A 17,423-nucleotide genomic window follows, 5' to 3' on the forward strand; every position below is an offset into this window, starting at 1 on the left:
AAACCCAGTGCTGTCGTAAATTATACCAAATTCATGGACGGCGTTGATCTGGCAGATTCTCTGCAAACAAATAAAAAGGCAGAGAAACGAACCGAGGGGAGATTTTCGACGACCGCAAAGCAGGATTGCAAAGTTTGTTCCAATCGAAATAAACTAGGTGGAAGACAAGAGATATCTTCAATGCATCTTGGTCAATGTTTGATAAATTATCACACGAAACGAAACCATAGATCATAATTTTTATAAAGTATATTCTTAAAGGTGTAAACATAGATAAACAATCGAGATATACCGTTTTTGTGAGATAATTTATACGTAAGATCATTTTGTCGTACCATGTAAGACACCGGACATAATGACAAAAATCAGTTCGTCCTATCAGCACCTGACCCGACCGAAAAAGTCGTCGACGGCAAAGGGTTAATTTCGATTCTAATTTGTATCACGAGGATGATTCGACGTGGCAGAAATAGTACCGGATGATTCGTAGAACGAACGCTATTCCTGCCATCTGATGGCAAACTGGGTATTTCTGTGGTAGTAAAGGAAATCGCGGTGTGTTTTCATCTTCGAGACTATCGCCGTTCGAAATTTGACCCTCTTTGCTCTAGAATCCTCGATCGAATCGATCAAGATCGTTGTATCGCGCGTTCTGCAACCCGATCGATCGACTTATTTCGAAAGACGGAGCGAGGTCGGTCGTGGGACGATGGCCGAGTCCGAACACGGATAACTAATTGCATCACGGGATAGCGGATTTCTTGCTTCCTACGTAGAGCACGCGAGTCGCGATCGGTATTGTTTGGAATCGCCGATAAAAGGAGACAACGTGGAAGCATACTTTATTCGGCGGAGTCATTGGAAAGCGTGTTTCTCTCGGGAAACTTCCGGGGAATATCCGTAGCGGGCCCGAATTTACTGCAGATGGAGTTGGCAAAGTAATTTCTGCGCGATAAAACGCTACAAGTGGATCTGACCGTAACTTTTCCGTACTATGGGCCTCCGTTGGGTCCCGATCGGTGGATCATTCGCGACTAGACGGGAAATCTAATTAAACTTCGACCCGTCCGGCGTCCACCGATCATCTCCTCCGTGTGTGTCATTGTCCAGGCGAACGAACCTCGGTCCTGACCACCGAACGCGAGAAGAGGAAGAGGCCACGACACGACGAACGAGCAGAGAAAAAAGGAGCGATCGAACCACTTCGGAGATCAAAGGAGAAAACGGGCCTGACCTAGTTTTTCGCGATCGCGGTTACCACCGTATGAAGGAACTTGCAGTAACTCGTCCTTCTGCCGACTCCTGTAAACTCCGATCCATCCACTTTCCCATGACCCTTCTTTTCTTGCCCTCTATCCGCTGGCTTCTTGCGCGGACCGGGTGCACCGAGGATAAAAACGCGCACGACGAATCCGTCGAATGGTCGAACTGTCGATTGAAAATGGCCACCGATGGGGCTGGAGAAGGATCGAGGAGGTTGTTCGATCAGAGTCGATGGCCAGGCGGTCTGTCTCGCGACGAAGACACGGCGGTTCCTTGGTCGCGAACACCTGGTCGGATCGTTTTGCGGCGGAAAATCGAATTATCGGCAGCCAGTTAGGCGATGGACGGTGGCTTTTTGCGGACGTGAAAGTATCCTAGGCGACCGGTAAGGCAGAATGCAAGTAGAACGAACGCACGAGCGAGGCCTGTTGCAAAATCATCCTGAGATTGCTCGGCCCGACTGGCTGCCCGAGCATTGCGAGAGTTTCACAACGGCCATTGTTAGATGGAACGATGTCGAAACCGCATCAATTTTAGAGGCAACCGGGACGAAATGGAAGAGAGCAACCCCACCTGCGACACGGTGCATCGACCCGCCGAATGTCCGATAAAATTCGGAAAGATCCCTGCCGCGATCCCGGCGATATCCTCGCGTCTCGTGTCTCCGGTACTTTTCCGCTACGCCAGCCACACATTTTTCTCCGACTACCCGCTCCACGCAGCTGCTAAATGTACGTAATCAATTAATACGTCGCTGGTCGATTAGTTTTCGACAGATGCACGCCGAGCGGAGAGTTCGTGTAACATTGTTTACTCACAGGTTTCTCGTTTCGCCGGTGCGATTGAAGAGTCTAGGCAACTGTTAATTAGCTCGTCGCTAATAAGGACCAATGGTTTCCTCGCGATAAGCATGAGAATCCAGAGTCCCAACGTCCTCGCAGCTCCATCGGAGAAAAATGCTTATCGCCCACGAGCTTCTGAGAAACGCGAGTCGATAAACGCACCGAGATCTGCTTAGATCAGCTGTACGACGGACTGATAATTATCTTATCGTCGTTATCGGATACTTGGACTAACTGACGAATAGTGAGCACGCGAGGCACAGCTTAACCGGAAACGGTCCAGCGCGTAACCCAATGAAGAGGGATAATTCGGTCGCTTATAAACAGGGTACCCAAACAAACGGCGTCGCGGGTGGGGAATGTAAAACACACGGCCAGTCCTTCTCCGTTTGGTAAGTGTACCCCGCGTTAAATTCATTGCCTCTCGTAACATTCGAATTCATGAAGTGAAACGCGATAACGGATTTCCATATAGACTGGCGACGCGTACGAGCATTGTGTCGCGCGAAGGACGTCGACAAAGCGAAGGGTGGAAACTAGAAACGGATCTATACCTTCCATCGCAATGGAACGCCAATCGAAACTTCGATCGTCTAACAACTTACGAAAACTTACCATCGGTTCTCCCCAACCACCCTCCCTCCCGCTTACCGATGTAAGCTGGATCAAAGACGAAGGCCGACTTTACGCGATCTTTTTCATACTCACCCCTCGCGGATATTTTTATCCTCGTGTCTTTGTACCCACCGACTAACTTCCCCATCTAGGCTAGAGAATTTCCGGACGTCCGTTTTCTCCGTAGAATCGCGTTACTCGTAACGAAGGGACAAACATTCCTCGGCGGATAGTAAGTTAGGTTTACTTCCCGGCCGAGAATATTTTACCGAAGAGAGCGAAAGTGGAACGAGTGAATCGTTTATAAAGGGAACTCGGACATATAACGCGGATCTTCCCGTGTAAAAATACGTTCCATTTATAATCGCGCGATTTCCCTTCAGCTTTCGAGAGAAACGTGCCCCGTTTCCTTCTCGCGTGCACGTCATATTTCGGATTTTCGCGGCGAGCAACCTTGCGACAACTTAAATATAGCCATGCGTGTCATTACACGAATACCGTCGCCGCCCACTCTCGATGAAGTCAAATCGACTCCACCTTGCCAATCACGTCCTTCCTACTACGTTTTACCATATGCGATTCAATGAGTCAATCGTACGTGCGTATCAGCGCTATAAATGCATAAGTCGTATCTGGCGCGTACAAATGGAAACTGAAAGAAAGAGAGAGAAGAAAAAGGGAAAGAAAGGGGAGAGAGAAAAGGGCGGATTTTGAATAAAAACTTTGGCGACAGGTCGTCGTTATCGTGGTTTAAACCCTCGGTTGGCGATGTTTACTCGGAGGGTAACGGGAAAGGAAGAATGGAGGCTGGGGCGCGAGAAAGGAGGGAAGAAGAAGACGTGGAACCCCGACGCGGCGCGTCGATAGCGCCGCGACGGCGGTGCTTGGAAACGGATCGACGGGGTAGGCGGGCTGCTCTCCCGATTTCCCCTGTAACTGACCATTCCTAATTCCCAAGTTTCGCCGCGGATCGCGGTTAATCTCCGCGCGGACTTCACTTTCCCGTTTCGGCGCGACGCGGAAAAGGGCCGACAGCGGCCTCGGATCCGATCGATTTGAAGAATAAACGATTGAACTCCACTCGGTGGAATTCGCTAATGACCATCGGCCGTTCCGGCTGTTTGCGCGTGCCGGAGTGTTGGCCGTTCCAACTTTCCAACGTCTATTAACTTGGCCAATTAAAGTAACAGCAATTTGCCGGGACGAGAAAGAGAAAAACGAAGGAGGATCGTACGTCTACGCGCATGAACGATTTATCGAAAATTGATAAAACCCGGGCGCGTCGAACGGAAGAAGGACGCCATCGCCGCGGCGCGCGATACATTTACCGGGGAGAGGTCATTCGGAAACAAAGTACCGTTTTACGAGCTAACCTTGAACCATCTAGAGGCAAGTGCAACGATTAAAGGCCGTCGCGCAGCGAGGCCGACGATTCGCGACGCCGACGTCCGGTCCTTCGTGGAATCGGGGATCGACGAAGAGGACTCGCGACGCCGAGAGCCCTTCTCTCCGCTCATGGTAATCCAGTGGTCCATGACCCTAACCTATCCTAATCTGTCTGAACCGCGGAGAGGTTAACCCACGACCGCGAGGTCAGCGCCGTCCGTTTACACCCCGAAGGGACCGGACGAACAAATGACGGTAAACAAACTCGTGCTCCTCTTCTGGGAGCCACTTGGTGTTAATGAGAAAACCAGAAAGCTCCGTTCCGGAAGAAAGGAGCAACGTAGACCGTGCGAAATGGATAGAGCTTTGAACGAAGACCGGGGCTGATTCGAGGAGGAATCCGCGACGTGGGAGAACGTCCTATTCCTTCCAACGGAGACCGTTGTAAACAAGCCTCAGCGATTCTGCACGTGTCCTGAATTCTAATACGCCGAAGATCGTCTCGGGATGATTGGGTTGAACATTGAGAATTATTGGCTCGTGGGTAATTCGACTAAAAGACTAATCCCTTAACCGCCGTGTGTTTACGGCAGTCCGCTGGGTTTCGCGTTTCCTAAAGAATCGATTTTCTTCCGACTTTGATCGTCGAATAAATCGACGATAACGCGAGCCCGGGAATTTTTCGGTCGTGAAGTAATTCGATACGTACGGGGTTAAATAAGGAGAGATTATGATCGATTCTCGACGGGGGAATAGGGAACGATTCCGAAGCGATTCCACGGACGAGCAATCCGATGTACCCTCGTAACTTTCGACACTTGCACAAACACGTAAATGCGAAGGAAAAGTAAGCGAAGACGGGATGAGATTCGTGGGCAGCAAGCGCTCGCTTCAAATATTTACGTCGTGGCCACAACAATGGAAACAATATCAGTTGCCTGGCAACGCTCTGTTAAGAGATCGAGAATTCCTACTTTCGCCTCTATCTTTCTCTTTCGTTCTCCCACTCTCTCCGCCTCCGCTCCTCTCTGCCATCTCCTTGTATGTCTTTTGACAACTACCTTCTCCTAAATAGCACGTTCTCGAGACGTCGCACGCTTGCCCCCTCTTCCTTCCATCCTTCTGCTTCGTTGCACCCCCAGGACGACCGTTAGCGTCTTACGTAACCACCAATAAGATGACGAATCATCGACACTGGAGTCGAAGAACCACGGAACGAAAGGCAAAAGATTTGGTCGCAACGAGGGTGAAGAGAGGTTCGAGAAGAGAAGCAAACGCGGTACAACGAACAAGACCGAGCGAGAAAAGAGATTTTTCTCTTCTGTGCCTTGCTGCTAGCGGATCCTATGTGTACATCCAAATCTGTGTATACATCTGTATCCGTGTGTTCGACACTGACAAGAGAGAGACAGAGAGAGAGAGAAAACGGGGAGAGAGAGAAAAGGGTAAAGATATAGAGAACCGAGCGTAATAGAGAGAGAGAGAGAGGGAGAGACCAATAATGTGTAGTGGAAGAGAGACGAAAAGGACGGTAGAACAAGAGGGGAGGGATCAATGCCGGTTGCCAGGGCAACCACGGTACCTGATCTTCATCCATCCTGGACCATACTTCTCAGTCCTGCCCCGTTCATGGGAACGAACTGGAACGAAGGATTCTCTAGGATACCTGAAGACTTCTAGAAGAGGTTACAACGCGTCGCAGATTGAAAGCCAAATGAGAAAAAAGTAGGAAGAACACTGTCAACCTCGTCCAATTGAGTCCTTCAATTTAAACCTTCGGGTATTCTATTTTGGACACCGACAACAGAAATAAGGTTACGCGAAACTCTATGAACGCCAAGGACTTGTCGTTCGAATATTATACGATGAATGTATCTTAAATTTATTTGTACCTTTAAACACGTAGAATATTCGGGTTCTTATACGGTATTCACGTCCCTCCTGACTCTTTCCCTGACCTAACCTGAAAGTACAGTTCGCAGTCATCGATGTTCATTTTTCCCCCGTTCAAACCACTGAAACGTCCAGTATGCGAGTGGTCAGCAATAAAAGAGAAGGTAAGATAGCGACATGTATGCTTCTGCGAATCGTCGCAAATTCCACTTTGATTCCTTCCTGTAGAATTGCTCGCAAAGGTGTATTAGATTCTGCAAACCGAGCACTTAGTTGATAATGTCGATACGATACCTTGGAAAACGGCGATACTGCGACAACTTTCTCCTATTTCTACCATCAATTATTTCAACGTAACGTCCGAAGTCAGGTTAAAGATCGAAGTCGGATTGTAACGTCTGTTCTTATTAAAATAAACGATGTCTACGGTAAATTCCTACTTTCCGATAATCGATAAATTAAGCAATCACTGTCTGGACAAGCCGAATGAAGGAAAGGAGGAAAATAAAGAAACAAAAACGACGAGTTTGAAAGGAATTCAGCCGCAGAGAAGCTACTACGTTAGTCAAGAGTCGGTCGTTTGCAACAGCCTCACTGCGCATGCTTTTGCGCATCAGGCGAATAGACGTCTGCTTTTTTTCTCCGCGTTCGGTACGGCGCAGTATTTCGCCCGTTTGCAAAGATGATTTATCTCGATTTATCTTTTCCATCGGAAGATCGATCGGATTGACAAAATAACCACGGTACGGGGAATAAAATAGACTAGTTGGAATATGCTGCTCGGTCTGAGCAGACGCGACGCACGCGTTTCTGCGCATCAGCGCGAGTTTTGGCGGGTCGATGCGCCATTGTTGCCCTGGCGGCTGCGTCCGCTTTGTTTTCATCTCTCTCCCGTTCCTATTTCTCTCCCCCTTCCGTCCCTCTTCCCCTCTCACTTTCTTTCTCTCTCTCTCTATCGTCTGCTCTCTCGTTTCACCATTTTTCACTTCGCGCTCTCACCCACCCGCCGTTCTCTGGTTGTTCGTTAATGAAAAATAATAAATCCAAAACTATCGAGGGAAAGAGACGGGAAACGAAAGAAGAAAGGAAACAATACGGTGCGACGTCACACGAGCGACGAATTCCAGTCTGCCTTACGTTTACATTCACGAACATCCCCTTTTTTTTTGCACGAGTTCCACGCATAAGCGACGTTTGCTGGTAAACATAAGAGAAACATTCAATCTCTACTTAATACTGTGGAAAGAATTTACTACTTCATACGATAACTTTAATATATAACTCGCGATTGATTTATCACTAAAGAAATTAATCGAAGAATATTCAATTCGTCGTTTATATGCACAATATCCATGTAATTGTAATTTTAAATTGGATAAATGTTAATGTATGAATATCTTTACTTATAGAGATGCGAGTAAATAGAGAATTTGCGTAAATTCTGTTACGAAATAGGATAATAAGCGAGAGAACAGAAGGGGGGTGTCTGATATGCAGCAATGGAAGGTAGATATGTTGTTATCGTGCAGAGATATCATATACACACATTCTTTCCTGGCAAACTAACACGGTTACAGTGTTCGCGATGAACTTTCTAATACGATTTCTGATGTTTTCAATTTGATCCCCTTTCGTATACTCGACGAATGATTACATTGTTTTTTAACGAACAATTAAATGGTGAATGAACAGTTCAGATTTCGAAATAATCCAACGATATTTGATCACGGAAACGGGTACACGATTAACCTCAAAATGTTACGTGGCATGGAAAGTAACGCGTGATGCGGAGATTACTTTTTTACAACGCTCTTTCTTCCTCGTGGTTCGCAAGAAAAAGTAGTTGTAAATATTATGGTACGTAGACTCGAAAAGCACGCATGCGAAATGAATTCATTAATTAACGGACGATTATATCGATTACTTATGAATTTCCATAATGTTAAACGTCAAATATTAATTAACCAAGTAAAACGAAGCCCTACAAACAGTGACCTCTGTATTTCCACGAAGATTTTACATCGTCTATTACCGCGCTACGTTTTCCTCGAACGAACATAACCTCTCTGTTCGAGCATCTTTTTCGCGCGAAGGTTAATCTGCGAGTAATCTGAGGTCATCAGACGTGTGTCGAGCTGTCGTTCGAAACGCTAGCAATCTCGTTTAATAATTCTTCGATACCTACCACAGATTGCTACTTACGCCAGTGTTGTGTATTTTTCAGCAAACCGTAAAAACGAAGGCTGGTGACTCTAGTGCGTAAACAGAGAGAACTGCCAACGCGATATCGATAACGAAACGAGTCGTCACCCAGCAGACATCACTTTCGGTTTCACGGTTGATAAGTAATAATGTTATGGCTTGCATGAAATATGCAGAGTCAAGAAACTTTTCGTCGAATCACGCTTTTGCGCCTGGTACGCCTCGATTATCGTCCTCCGTGCGAAAACAAACGCGAACCAAGATAATTCAATCAGACGCTAATCCTTGACCCAACGACAATTTTGGTTCATCAAGTGCCCGTCATGAAAGAAACGTTATATTGTATGCAGTTACGCACTTGAAAACTTCAACCGCGGCCCGTAATATTTTTAAAGGCCACCGAAAGAACAACGTAATTCGCTTCTTTCCTCGTGGTTTTGTACAAATTTCTCTCCATTTCTCTCTTCCAGGCTCGAATTTCCATCGGGCGACGCGACGTAGATAACTGTAGATAAGGTAGATCCCTGAAAACCCAAGTGTCTAAACGACGCGATCGGTATCCTATCATACGCTTGTTTTCTATTCCTCGAATCGGGGATAATCGCTCATTGATATACCTATCGATAGCATTAATTAAAACAGCATTTATATTCGTGACTTCATAGTTCGATAAAAACTACCACGTCGATTCGAATATATGGAACGGTAAAATAGGTATTATGGACAATTGGAACGAGAAAAATCGTGGCGACTAATTCGAATAGCTTCGAATCGTCCAAATAATTTGATATCTGGTTCAAAAATAAGTAACACGTACTGTATACATCGGTAAATATATACAAGAATCTGCCTGGTTCCCCAATTCCCCAAAATATCTCCTCGATGCTTTATATCTGTTCTCTAACGTACTTTCACGCTCCATACGTCGAGTAAAATGTATCTTATTATATGGAACGATTTCCTGATCGCCCAGTATGTTTGCGTAATGTCGACGTGATGCGCGGACACCTCCGCCAATCGTAGATATGCGCAATCGTAAAAATTAACGAATGCCACATACTTGTTGCTCGTACGTATAAAACGCGTCCGTGATGCTTATCCGAAAATTCACGTCCCCGTAATGTGGCGTAGGTAAGGTTGGCTTTTATCGTTAATGCTGTACGTCATGCGTGCCAATTGCCGACGTACATTTTATACACCTGAGACAAGTTTACCGGAAATGCGTCACGAGTAACTTCTTTTGTACTTTGGGTCACCTCGAACAGATAAGGATGGAAATCCTATTCCGCGTTCGGCTATCGAACCTAAATACATTTCTACGAGACGAGTTTTATCGTGAAAATTCTTCGCTATATCTCGGATAACAACATCGTTACCCTGTTGGGGCCATTCTAGGGTTTTTTTTTTCTTTCTTTAAAGGAAATCACAGGAAGAATAATCATGGAGGACGATCGTTGAATTTTGAGCGATCCGTGTACAAGCAGAAACTATACTCTCTTCTGCAAATTGAATTCTCTGCGAGAATTATTTTTCATAAAGTTTCCGAATAAATTCTACGTGCGTAGTCGTTTCGAGCCATAAAAATAACTGTAGTTAAAAAGAATGCGACTAATGGAAAACGAGTACAGTTATTCCATTATAAATATGGGAAATAACGTATAAATGTAGTAGACCGGAAGTAAGCACAGAAGATAGTGTGTCAGGATGTCACGCTCGAGGATTTAACGAACGTTTAAGAAGTTTATTATTTACCTTCACAAGAGCCACGATACCATTCCTACGTGATTATTCGTGAACGCGTGATATTGTCCATGAAGTTAATCCTTCGTCGAAGAGCATCATGAATCAAACTGTTTCAGGTATTTCGACCTTAATTGACGTCAACGGCAAATAAGCACAGGCTGGCCAATGGTCTGTTCACAAGTGACTATGAAACGTGGTGTTGGCCGCTCATGAAAACGGATATTTCTGTATTTCTGTCGAAACTCGATGGGCTTTCGTTCGACAAAACGAATACTATATAAATCCACTTGATCGCAACTGTTCAAATTCGCTTCAATCGGTGTAATATCGACGATTGTATTGGCAATTTTGAAATCGATATTTTCGATAGCGACAGCAGTTCGGCGCACCGTTCACGATACAAAAGAAACTAAATAACAACGAAACGTATTTCTGCAGAATGAAATGGAAAAGAGAGTAAACCTTGGCAAAAGTCTTGAAGCTCGACCTGACTGAGAATGCAGGTGAGTTTTGCGTGCCAGGTATGTAGAAAGGACTACCAATAGCGACCCCGTCGTGCGTCTTTCGCCCAATCGAAAGGTAAGGTTAGTTCTCCCACTCGCAACGGAAAATATTACGCTACGAAAGCTATCGTACGCATAAAAGTGCAACGGAATATCGCCAGTTATACCGTTTCGTTTCTACCATTTACCATCGCTGCAAGCCCTTTTTCCTTGCAACACGGTTACCCGCACTCGGTTTCGTTCTATTTTATCGACGAATACGCGAAAGACAAGGTTAATGAACGTAAAGATACGCGACCACGACCGAGCAACAAAGACAAAGAGATTGCGCGAGCTGTCGACGATTATGACATCATAACCTATCAAGCAACTCATCTCGAAAACAATTGTGACACGAAACTGCCGTTCTATCATACCACACTCTACCCTTTTATACCACAAAAGAAAGAAAGTTCGTTGCAGTCTGGTATATCTGTCTGTCACAGTCTAACCTTTCCGTTTCTCTCCTCTTCGTCCCCCTAACCACGCTCGCACTTTTTTCCCCAACAACTACGTCACTGAATTTACAATAAAATCGCTAACCGGCAATTCAGCTATCGCGAAGTAGAAAATAAATATCATCTACGCGATGACTTACCGGTTTTCAGTTGATCGTCACATTTCCAGGTTGCCCCGAGTTACCAGCCGGTCGAGTCACGTCGCTGTTTCGACACTAACGAACTTTTTCACGAAACGTTTACTGAGACACAAGCACCGTGAATCAAATGATCACACCATGGCGCGCAGCAGCAGCCTGCAGGCCATCTTGAAGCCACCGACGAGGCACGCACACAATAAGCCCCGTCGAATCAGGCACATACGGTGTAAGGTCCTCCCAGAAGGACGGAAGACGATCGAGTGAATGCTCCGCTAAGTGGCGGCCATGATGGCGCCACTTGTCGACCGTTTCAAACTTCAACGAAATTCCTCTTTCGTTTCAAAAGACCGTTCTTATCGTACCGTATCGCACGTTCGCTGTAATACATTCTTTCGCGATAGTTTTATAAATCGGAAATTAAATCACGCAATTGTATTCTGCCCAATTTTCAAAGAAACCTCGAGCCGAGTCGAATTGATAGTTGATCGCGCGGTTGTAGAGATGGCGCCACCGACCGATCGCGTGGCCGATGATTCGGATAATAAATATCTATTTTTTTTCTTTTTAATACGTAATCAGTCTGTAGAAATTAAAAACAGACAGCTGTCGCTTTCACGATTGAAATTTTCATTCGTCACTTTATACAAGATATTCATAATTTTTCTACCATCGATCAATAATTTTTCTCGTCGGTTTCGCCAATTATGGCGGTAGTTCGAAATTATCATAGGTACGTCTTCAACGTATTAAGTTGCAAGGGTTGGTAATTTTTGATTAAACGACTCACATGTTTCTCGTATGCTTGCGCGGAACTAGGTCGAAAATCATCAACTCGATTAGAAACCTGTGTCTCGTTTAAAAATAAATTACGAATACAAATTCGAGAAGTAATCCGATATACCGTGCGATATCAAACTATTAATAACTAATAGAAGAATGTTATCGTTATATTGACTTATTCTGAAGTATTTTGCAATCAAAATTATATAGTACAGTTGCCCTGAAAGAACACCAATTATTATCCGTTTATTTTTACTTCTTATCTCGTCGAAGCTGTTAATCTAAAAAGATAATACGACTAATCTTTCTATTCCCAGTATTCAGCGATTTTCTTTCAGCGCACCTGCCCGATCCTCAGCTTTCTTAAATAGATTTTATTCGAGCACTAAACAGTGATATCTACACTCTACAACAAACATTTTCGTCTGTTTTTCGTCGTTAGCGTTACGTCTGAACGCTTTTATCGTTATTTAACGACCACTGTCATTAGGAATCCCATATGAATAATGTAATAATAATCGTTATTGCTTGCCACTTTGACGGCGCCGTTAGACTTTTTTTTACAACGTTCCGCCTGGACCTGTCGAAGAACAGAAGGTCCTACAGGGTTAAAGTAAGACTCGATAAATTAAAAAGTTCATTGTTAATTAGGAGTGCTTCCATCCTTTGTCCAGGGCCAAGCGTTCGATTATTCCCGCAAAAAATGGATATATTCTTGGCACATCGTAGTAAACTCTTAATAAACGCATTATGTATATAAATAAGTTATACAATCGATGGCTCAATTCGAATTATTAAATATATATATATATCTATATATATAATATGTATATGAATATTTAAGATCTGTACGCGTGTATGACTAGAATATAATATATATATATATATAATATCTCGACATGTATCACATGCTATATTGACTATCGCGTTTCCGGACGGGATTTGGAAATTTTATTCCTCATCCTTACATTATTTCTCCCTCTGGCAGTTGATGTTTGATATCAAAAAAGGGGGGAAAAAAGACAGAAGAAAAATTCGTGCTGTAACGTTGTTCCTTTCTCGTTAGAAATCGATGTCCGTTCACCAGAGACAGAAATATGCCGTCCCTTATTGCTCTTGTTATTATAGTAATCGTAAACCGTAAGTAATTACTTTTAATCGTTAATTGCTAGTACTTTCATAAACTTTCATCTTAGGAGCATCAACCGTAAGTACTAGTATTGACTTCGTGTTTATCGAACTCGTAACACCTTTCGATTAATACCTCGCCTCTAATACTTTCATTGTATATCAACAAGTAGTCTCGCGTTTCCCGACTTACAGGCTAACGTCTTCGTACTATAGACTTAATGTTAAAACGAACCGTCAGATTCTGTACTGGAAGATTAATCGTGTTGCGTGTCATCGAATATTCCCGCAATATATTCATCAAAATCGTAATCGGCTCTAAAAGTAATACCGTTTACCGTTCCTCCTTTATTTTGTAAACCGTGTAGTAAGAAATCCGTGAATACGTTTTCCTCGCTCCTGCCATCGGCTCTCTCCGACCTTCGAACGTTCGATTTTCGAACCCGTCTTGTATACCTAGCCGAGGAAACAAAGGCTCGAATCTTTAATTCGATTCTCCACTGGCCACGGTGCCATCGGTCGGAGGTCCACCTGCTGTGACGCTTTGAGGATCTGTCGTAGGAATCCCTGGCATATCCTGCACACCTTGGAACAATTTACCTGGGAATCCGTGCAGCAAGTCGTAGGAAACAGGTGTAGGTGGCAGAGCGGTGGTGTGAGCATGAGGAGACTGCAGAACCGCTATCACTCTTCTCAGTTCCTCCAAAGCGTTTCCTGCACGGAGCGTGCGATTTGACGATTTGACAAAGGAACGATTCGGCAAATACAGGTGAAACTAAGCTATCGCGAGGTTCGGCTTTTATGCCTCTATACTTTAAACTTTAAGTTTTTTACCTTGCATGAGAATGTAATTCTTCGCGAGGAGCAGAGTGGCAATCTTGGACAATTTTCTCACGGACGGACTGTGGGCGTAAGGAATTACAGATCGAAGTTCGTCGAGGGCGTCGTTCAGATCGTGCATTCTCCTGCGTTCCCTGGCGTTGATGTTCAGTCGCATGCTTTTCCCTTGGCGCGTGGTTTTCGATTTTGGCGGGCAGTTCAGCCTGGACGCACCGGGTCTATCGGGAAGATCGTGGTCGGGTAAACGCGTCGGCCGATTAATTCGACGTCTATTATAACACTTTCTGATACCTTTCTTGGTCTGGTCTGTTTTCATCGGAAAGAGCACTCGATGAGGCGTGCGGTTGGGGCTGTTGCTGGAAATAGAAACCGCCGAGGCCGACGGCACCCAAGGGAGTCCTCCTTCCAGGTGCACTCTGAGGGTGCTCGGACGAGTAGCCAGCTGGAGGAGCGGAAACGCTAGCGTGAGACGCTCCAGGTACTGAATACATGGACTCGAGCGAAGCTGCTGATTGCGGTGGCAATGGGTGCTGAAGTAACGACAAAGCGGTGAATATCCAGCGAGAATACCATTAGAAACTTTCGAAATTATTCGATACTCTATTCTATTGAAAAAGATTCTAGTCGAGCGAAAGCGGTGAAATTGGACAAAATGTCGAATAATATGCGTTTTGATCGTTAGGATAGATAATGGTACACACAGCGGCGCGATGTTCCCAAGCCCATGTAGGATGCGAGGCGGAACGTTGCCAGGATCCTTGTTGCAGATGCGCCTCCGGAAGGCCCTCTCTTCTATCGTCGTCCTCCGTGGAGCTGCTCTCGCCGTCGTACGATCTCATCGTCAAACGATTCTCGTGCTCGTTCGAAACGTAACCTTGCCTCTCTTATTTCCACGCGGAGCTCGAACGGATCAACAGGGGCGGCTTCTTCGTGGACATGGAAACGTCGGTTGGTCGGTTATCATCGTTTACGCGTGAGTAACGCGAAGTATCGAGCGAACGGTATCATCGACAAGCATAACATAATCAATAGTAACCGCAACACTTACCGACGAATTTCTTTCCGCTGCCGGTCATGCACGGCGCAGGATCCCCCGAATGCAGCGAGGATCAGCAAAATTTTTTGCGCACCACCGCGTAACCGGCCATCCCTCCGACGTGAATCCGTGCTCCGTGGTGGTACGATCGAGGACAGCGATCGATGGGACTGGGATCTCTCCAGGCCAGTTCGTCTCCTTCGCCTGGTAATTTTCACCCGGTGTAAATAAGTCACTGTTTACGACTCAAACGACGCCAATCTCAGCCATGATACGCGGACGCTCGCGCGCTGCCAGCTGTTCGCCTCGCCTCCACGAGGCACCGTTCGATCGTTCACCCCCTGTTCCCTGTTTCTTTAGTATCCCAGTCAGCACACACGTGTCCCGCTATCGTCTACCGGCCTTCCTTTTTTCCATCACTCGAGTCGATACATTCGTACCCGATGAAATTATCGGCCACAGGCGAGACCCGTTCGCACACACGGACCACGCACGCGTCTATTGTTTGCAGACGCCCTGCGCAGAGGGTGTACCGCCTGCAACCCCAAATGTAGTTCGAGTCTCCTCCGACAGGACGAGTGACCGTCGAACGGTGGATGCTGCCCTGGACCAACGACTGGCGAACCCTGGTGAACGTCCGAATAAGTTCCAGGAGATGGTGCACCCGCTTCTTACCATCGGAATAGGTCGATGCCCAGATGGATCGGGAAGGGCCCGTCATTCGGGGGGTGCAGCGCGGCTTTTCGCCCCTCGGATGCTTCCCCTGCTTCGAGGGGTGGCTCACTTTTATAGCATTAACCGCTGCGAAACCGTGTTCCCGTTTCTTCTTCGAAATTTCAAAGCCTCCAGAGTACCGAGCTTTGCAACTCCTCCTCTCTTTCTCTTTCTGCGATATTTTTACATAAATTACTCTGTGCGTTGATCTTTCCTGCCTCGTTGCATATTAATTTTCAACCTTAAAATACCGTAGAAAGCGAGTCGAGGTTGCGAACCAACGCGCGCGATCCATCGTGCGTGTTTCTAATCGAACGAAAGCTCGAAGCTCGTTTCGCGATTTCGTCGATCTCGTTGGTGCCGGAGGAAAGAAAAATTCGGGAACACGGGAATCGATGAAGGGGGGTGAAAAAAGGGAAGAAAGAAAGCGCAGGGAGGAAGGGCGGAGAAAATTTCGTAAATGGCAGGGGTGAGCGGCGGAAATGCATCGCGGAGTGTATCGCGATGCACGGGTCTCTGGCGTGTAACGTTGCAGATCAATTTTGCGAACAGCGAACAGGGTCTCGGTGTGGAGTACGAAATAACGACGGATCGACGGCTGACACGTTCTCTGTCGTGCGTTATACCTGACCGTGGGCATAATAACGCCGAAATCAAAACCGACTACGCGCACACACGTCGGGCCATATTGTTCGCTGCATCTGTCGTGTGCACACGACACACAGGGGGTTGTCATTCGCAACGAACACGTTCGAAAACTCTGTATCGCCGGCGTTCGACTCTCTCCTTTGCGTGGCACAATGCGAATTTTTCGCCGTCGCGTAAATGTTTTTGTGCTCCTCTTTTCCTCTTTTTCCCTCTTTTTTCCCCCTCCCCCTTTTTTTCCTTTTTATTTACCGTCCTTCTCTCCTTTTTCATTTGTTTTCGTTTTAATTAATACCCCGGGAATCGAGGCAGGTTCGCACGGCAAGCGGACCGGGAGGGGGCGGGAGGGGGTTGGGGCGGGGTGGCAGCTAGGATTTTCGTCAGCTTTTATGTATAACTTGCGATGAACATTCGCGTTTCAAATGATACCGAGAATCGACGCGGTTTTCCTATTCGTTCTTCCCTTTTCCTTTTCCTCCCTGCCCCACCCCCTCGCTTCCGCGCCTTCACTTTTTTATTCTACGTTTCCTGCTCGTTTTTTTCGGTTTTTCGGTTTTTAATTACGGAAATAGCGAACGATATCGGAGATATCGGAGATAGAATTTCGTTGGTCGATGCTCCTTTTGCCAGCCGATGTCGTAAATGCATTAGCGTCGATGAGAAAAGGGGAAGTTCGAAAAATTGCAATTTCCGCGGAAAAAAAGGTGCCTCGTTTGACATAACGCCTGCGTCCTTGGAGTATCGGCGCAATGAGGCTGTCGTTTTCGGGGAAAATTAAAATAGATTTATGCGGGGAAGAATATTGCGCAGACGTAATAAAAACACCATCTAGCCGCGCGCTTGTCTGTGCCAGGAGGAAAGGAAATTTGTTTTACGCGGATGCAACCAGAATTTCAAAGTGTCGAGAGAATCCAGCTACGTCATACTTGGCTCGGGACCACATGTAAAGTAGATCCATGAAACCCGGAAACATTTCGCGTGGACGAGATTTATACAATTCCGAAGATGTTCGCGAACCGTACATTTATCTTGCTCCAAGCTGACTGGCTTATCACGAGCGTTTTGAGTCGTTTACTTCTTGCTATCGTAGACGTTGTACATCAATGCGAGTGCGTGATTCGCGGAAAATTCGCGGAAAATATCTTCGCGCCGCTTCTACCCTTGATTCCGGAACGGAAACGCTGGCTCGAGCTTAG

The 17,423-nt window shown here is 46.0% G+C and overlaps 1 protein-coding gene across 1 annotated transcript; it reads right to left on the reverse strand.

The window, feature by feature from the left end:
* Window positions 1-13,476: 13,476 nt before the first annotated feature.
* LOC143220861 (uncharacterized) lies at window positions 13,477-14,671 on the reverse strand. Its single transcript, XM_076446446.1, has 4 exons — window positions 14,534-14,671; window positions 14,124-14,362; window positions 13,827-14,050; window positions 13,477-13,706 (listed from the first exon to the last, which is right to left on the reverse strand). Exons 1-4 carry the CDS (start codon window positions 14,669-14,671, stop codon window positions 13,477-13,479), a joined length of 831 nt encoding a protein of 276 aa, XP_076302561.1.
* Between the last annotated feature and the right edge of the window lie 2,752 nt (window positions 14,672-17,423).

Source organism: Lasioglossum baleicum, unplaced genomic scaffold (assembly GCF_051020765.1).
Source record: "Lasioglossum baleicum unplaced genomic scaffold, iyLasBale1 scaffold1670, whole genome shotgun sequence".
NCBI lineage: Eukaryota > Metazoa > Arthropoda > Insecta > Hymenoptera > Halictidae > Lasioglossum > Lasioglossum baleicum.